The sequence below is a fragment of the Myotis brandtii genome, unplaced genomic scaffold (assembly GCF_000412655.1).
Source record: "Myotis brandtii unplaced genomic scaffold, ASM41265v1 scaffold923, whole genome shotgun sequence".
Taxonomy (NCBI): Eukaryota; Metazoa; Chordata; class Mammalia; order Chiroptera; family Vespertilionidae; genus Myotis; species Myotis brandtii.
Window position 1 is genome coordinate 529960 of NW_005371804.1, and position 6278 is coordinate 536237.

General features: G+C 38.9%; 1 protein-coding gene across 2 annotated transcripts in view; it reads right to left on the bottom strand.

The window, feature by feature from the left end:
* The window catches only part of DSCAM (Down syndrome cell adhesion molecule), a 474915-nt gene that overhangs the window by 160479 nt on the left and 308158 nt on the right, over positions 1–6278 (bottom strand). For both annotated transcript variants that reach the window (XM_014532929.1, XM_014532930.1), the window contains one exon: positions 2168–2446. In XM_014532929.1, the coding sequence (XP_014388415.1) occupies positions 2168–2446 (279 nt within the window). The remainder of the gene's footprint in view (positions 1–2167; positions 2447–6278) is intronic.

The window sequence follows — 6278 nt, forward strand, 5'->3', positions numbered from 1 at the left end:
ATGCATGCATATAAGCATAACCAATGGACATAAGACACTGGGGGGTAGGGGAGGCCAGGGGATTGTCAAGGGCAGGGGGGGAAAAAAAGGACATTTATGTAATACCCTTTGTAATACTTTAAGCAATAATAAAAAAAGAGTGTTGAGTGTCATTTCTGCAGAAAGTTGATTTAATGGTGGAGAAGTTTTATCCTGGCAAGGCTCTCTTTTGGCTTTTTTATGGTTTGTCTAGAGTAGCCCTTATTCCAGGACTAGATTAGCCCTACTCTTAGGATGTGGCCCTGAAATTTCAACTGAATTCCTCATGCATTCTGTATTCTGGTTAGTCAGCATTCCAATATTTTTCAGTACTGTGTAACCTTTGGAATCTTTATTCATTTAACAAACTCTTGGTTTTTGTTCTCTGCTAGATTTCATGGAGTCTCACCATATGCATATGAAGTGTAGTAATCAGCTAAAGACTCAAAGGAAGCAGGATACAAATTTTTAGTAATTGATTTTTGGACAGTTCCTTATTCTCCAGTACTCTGCCCAGCAAAATCCAGAGCCTCAATACTTCTAAATTCCTATCTCCACCCAGAAAGATCGCTCTTATTTCCTGTCAGGGTTTGGAAAGTGCTCCAGAAAGAGATCTGAGGTGAATATGGAGTTCAGCTCATACACTTCCCTTCTCTCAGGATCACAGCTCTGTGCTGCTATTCCACTCCCTGAAAATGGTTGCTTTATAATTTTTTGTCCAGTTTTATAGTTGTATTCAGTAGGAGAATAAATACATAATAAATAAAAATATTACTATCTGGTGGCCCCATTCAATAAATTTTTAAATTAGTGTTTCAAGTTAGTTGACCCCAAATCTGCCTCCCTGAAATTTCCAACCATTTCTGTTGCTTCTACCTTCTGGAGTTCACACGCACCCCCACCCCCCACCCCCCACTATGGTTAATACTATACCAGTTTGAACAAATTCTACTGAGGCAAAGACTCCAATCCCAAATTATTAATTCAAAGATTTTGATATTATAATTATTGCCTCTTTATCTTGCCACATATTTTCCCTCTCTATTGACTCATTCCAATCAGCATGTAAGCTTCCCTTGTCCCATGTCCATCTCTAACTTCTCCACATCCTGCTGCCTATCACAGCAACATACCTATAAATATGAAAATAGATGCTTTTTCTTGAGTTCCCATCCATTCATTCATCCCCCTTTCTTAAGCCCTACTAATCAGGCATTTACTGCAGCCATGCCACTCCTCAGGGCCACAAATAATATCCATCTTCCTAAACTCAATGACCAAGTATTATTTTTTCCTCTTTCTTTTCTCCTAGTAGGCTTTGATATATTGTGTTACCTAACTTTCTTGATACACTTCCTATTTTGTTTCCAAGAGCCCACAGTCCCCTGGATTTCCTCCTATTTCACTGGTTGTTCTTTCTTCCTGTCTCCTTTGCTGATTCCTCCTCTTATTGGAATGCCTTGGGTCTAGACCCTCTGTTTCTCCCACATCATTGTTTCCTTTGTCACAATGGTTACTCCTCACATCTTCTCTGCCTATGTGGAAGACAATTCCATTTACCTTAGTAGGTAAAATACGTGCTTCATGATAAATTCCTCTTTCTCTCCTTTGCAGCATTCACTTAGTAAACATGCTTTGTTTGCTTCACCTCCAATATATATTGCAAATTCAACTGCCATTACCACCTTCATTCAAGGTGCTTTTTATCTTGCCCGAACCTCAGAAATAGTCTCTTGTCTATTATCCTTGCATTCTGGATCAGTCCATTCATTGCTCAGCTACTAGTGTGATAATTAGAAAGATAAATCAGGCCATGCTACTGACCTGGTTAAAATCACCAATGACCTCTTTGCATTTAGAAAAAAATCTAGACATATTCCTTTGCTGGTGATATCTTGAAACTTCATATTTTAGGTAGATAAAACCTTGGCTTGGAGTTTAGGAGAGTTCATAGTTGGTTTTGTACTTGTGTGTTTTTTTAATGAGCCGACAGCAATTTCTCTGAATTCTAGTTATATATTCATAACTTGTATTTTTTTAATGAGCCGACAGCAATTTCTCTGAATTCTAGTTATATATTCATAATATTTCAAACAAATACCATAATTTTGGCTGCTTAACCTCCATACCTCCCACGCGTCCCACTCACCTCTCACTATTAGCTGACTCTGGTGCTCCACGGCCGCTGCCTCGTTCCGGGCTATGCAGGTGTAATTCCCATTGTGCATGAGGGAGAGGTTGGAAATCCTTAAGGAGCTTGTGAAGTCGATGTTGTCAATGGTCACCCCAAGGCTCGCTGGGATTGGCCGGCCGTCCTTCTGCCAGGTGATCGTGATGGGTAGGTCCCCTGAGCCCACAACGCACGGGATGAAGACCCGCTGTCCAATGGAGAATCTCGGAAACTCAAAGGGTTGGATAAAAGGTGGGACTGAAAGAAAGGGAGGAAAAGTAATAGAATATGACTTAAAATATTACTTAAAATATGCTAATGAGCTGTGTAAATATTCTACATGCTCTTTTCCTGTAAACCTTTTGCATGACATTGCGCATCATATTTTCCACTATTGCAACACTCCTACTTATTATCTCATCTCTTCGTCTAAACCAGATGCTGAGAATTCAGGATACTGATGAGGGCTCAGTCAGAAGCCGGGCTGGCAAGCCAAAGGGAGCGAGAGACTACGAATTGCGACACGCCCAGCAGTTGGGGAAGGTTTTCTGCTGGGGCCCTTAATAGTCAGCTTTTGTGCAATCAAAACAAAATTATAGTATTTAATTAAGACTCTGAATCATACATTATAGTTAATATGTTAAATGAAAAAGAAGATATAGCCCAACTATTTTAAAACATATGTACATAAAAACCCCACCAAAATAGTTAAACATTTTCATGATGAAAGGAAGAATTTAGTAGAGAGAAGTCATTTTCCCAGAACAATCTCAAAATCAGGTTTGTAACTTGTTGCTTTGCTCCCAACACTAGATCAGGAAGCACATTTAAAAATGCAGGTTAAACCTAGAGACCTAGTTTTTAATCATATCACTTCTCTCCTCACTACAAACGTCATCTCCCTAGCTTCAGCCATGAATCACAAGTCTGCAGTATAAATGCTTTAAAAAGTTTTGAAAGTCCCAAATCTCATATTTTACATAAGATATAAAAATTAGAGGCAAAAATTAAAACAAGTAATTTTAAAAACTCTTATATGATTTTGGTCATGCCAAATCGCCTCTTTGAGACACATTGCTTACACTACCTGGTTCATTACATCACCTTCTACGGAAAATTCTCTGAGTCTTGCTGATAGTGAGAGCTTGTAGTGTTACAGGAGCAGACATTTCGAATGTAACCTGCAACAGGTTCTGACATAACTTTCCTACATGAAGTATGTACATATCTGCTACATGTCACTTACCTCCAGGTTTGCTAATCTCACTCTCTATAATGATGGGAGTTTCTTACTCCAAGACAGTGCAGAGCCACTGAATGCTGCCAAATGTTAATTTAGACTCTTCTTGTTCTTTAATCAATTAAATGTTCTTGTTCTTAATAACGTATAACTCTTATTCTTTATACACCTTCAATAAGAATGTTAAGTAAGGCTAATACCTTTCTGTGTTTTGAGCCTCAATTATTAATCATATATTCTTTCTCATAGGAGGGAGAACAAATGAAAAGAAACATGGGTTGGGTGTTGGTCAGTCTTGGGTAATTAGCAGTGGCTTTTTGATCCAGTTTCTTTAACTATGATTCTATTTCTTCATGTGTAAACTGGTGATAATGAAACACAATTCATGAGCATGTTTGGGGGAGGGCTTTATATAATGTCAGCAGAGAGCCCAGCGGGTACATAGAAGCTGCTCAAGTAGTATCGTCCTATCTTCCCTCTTCTTTACTTTTTTTGGCCCAAGACCCATAATTCACTGGGAAAACAAATCAATCACATGGATACTGAGACTTACTGCGTGTATCGTCATGTACCCTTTCTCAATTCCACATTTTGTCTCCTTTTTCTAGTAGCAACTTAACCCATGGGCAGCACACAATTCCCAGGCTGACAGCTCTTGGTCCTGAATGCTCAAAGGGTCTGCCTCGAGCCCCAGTCTTCTGAGTCACAGCCATGGGTGTTTTAACCTTCCCAACTCCTTTTCTCATGCTGTCCATCAAGCCCCTTTTCCCCATCCTTTAAGGAGTTTTCTTTCATTAAAAGTCTTCTGAGTCACAGCCATGGGTGTTTTAAGCTTCCCAACTCCTTTTCTCATGCTGCCCATCAAGCCCTTTTCCCCATCCTTTAAGGAGTTTTCTTTCATTAACATCTTCCTTGCTTCATAAAGTTCCCCCCAAATTCAAATCCCATGGCCGGTCTCAGAAAGTTCAGTCTCAATTCCACACCCATCGAAGGTGCCCACATGCCAACTGGATAAGCCCGGGACCTGCACAGGCTTCTAGCTCTGTGCTGTGCATTGAAATGTGAGCTGTACTCCACCAATTTCAGCCCTCAAATCCCAAGTTCAAAGTTCTCATGGTCTGAGTCCACAATGGTGGTCCATAGATACTTTATACAAAACCACATCCTTCATAAGACTTTCCCAAGCCACTGGTATTTCAGGTTCCCTCTCAGCCTCTCCATAATCCAGATCAGAATTCCTGGACTCATCTGGGTTTTACCAAACCTTGCTTACCAAATCCACTCCTTCCTTTTTAGCTCTCTAATTTAACTAATCTCTCTCTCTCTCTCTCTCTCTCTCTCTCTCTCTCTCTCTCTCTCATTTGGCTCTCACTATCTTACACCCTTACTTAAAATAATCCTCTTTCTTTATCTTTAAAAAGCATTCTTTCTGAGTTCTTTGCCTCAATTTTTCCTCACTCCCATCCTGGCTTCCCACTGCAATGTGAGTTACTTTTCTAAACCACCCAGCGGAGTTGCACTGAAATCCCAAGATGTGTATTTGAATCTTAAATACGTTACTGAGCCACTTTGAGTAGGTCTCCTGCTCTTTCTTATTCTGTTTCTCTAATTATGTTTTATCTACATTCCAGAGTCACCATGAGTATTAATTAAGGTCACACATATGAAAGTGTTTTGTAAACGATAAAGTTTAATATAAATATAAATAGAAGGTGACATTTTTGTCTGGCAGCCAATTAACTTTCCTGGCAGTGTTGGTCCCTAGCAATTAAAACACTCAATTAGTCACTGTTCCAGCTCAATGTGGCACCTAAAATGAGGAAGAAAACGCTTTGAAATGTGTTAAATACAACACTGCTTGTTAAGTTGAAGTGAAAGAAGGGTTTTTAATTTTCATTTCTCTCTACATGTTTGAACACAGCAAAACTACACTTCTGGTTAGTCAATTATTTCCTAACTACTTAAGTTTCAGGCATTATCAATAATTAACACATTATATCAATCTTTAAGTTTCTTCAAATTTCCAAGTCATGATACGAAAAAACAACAACAAAGGGCCATGACTATGACCAAAAAAGACACGACTGGAATATACTATTGTTTCCAAATGTCATCTAAATCACACACACACACACACACACACACACCCACACACACACACCCCTCTATTTGGTGTTAAAGTCAAGCCCCTGAAATATAAAACAAATATAAAAATTGTTTGGACTCACATTTGCAGCATTATTGATGCAAACAAATTGGCCCACTTCCAAAGGATGTCAACCAAGGAGGCATCATATTTGCTCTTCCAAAAATCACTATGTAGTCTAACAGGAAGGTAACAGAACTGTATTTATATGAATAAAAAAAGAAAGACCGGCCCTAGCTGGTTTGGCTCAGTGGATATTGGCCTGCAGACTGAAAGGTCCCAGGTTCGATTCCAGTCAAGGGCACATGCCCAGGCTCAATCCCCAGTAGGGGGCGTGCAGGAGGCAGCCAATCAATGATTCTCTCTCATCATTGATATTTCTATCTCTCCTCTCCTTTCCTCTCTGAAAGTATATATATATTTAAAAATCAATCAGTGAATCCATTGCGACAACAAATCAATGCCTCATCCCCCTCTGTCTCTCTAAAATCAATCAATAACAAAAAAAGACTGTTTTTCAACTCTGATCCACAGGGAAAGTAAAAAAACTCAGTCATTTCCTATAATTCAGTTGATCCCTTCTCTTCCCCCTTATAATTGAAAACAGTAATGATTATTCATTTTTTTAAAGTTTTGATTTTGTAATACTATCAACAATAAAAATATACAAAAGCTTTGATTATTAATTTTTTAAAAATTGTGAC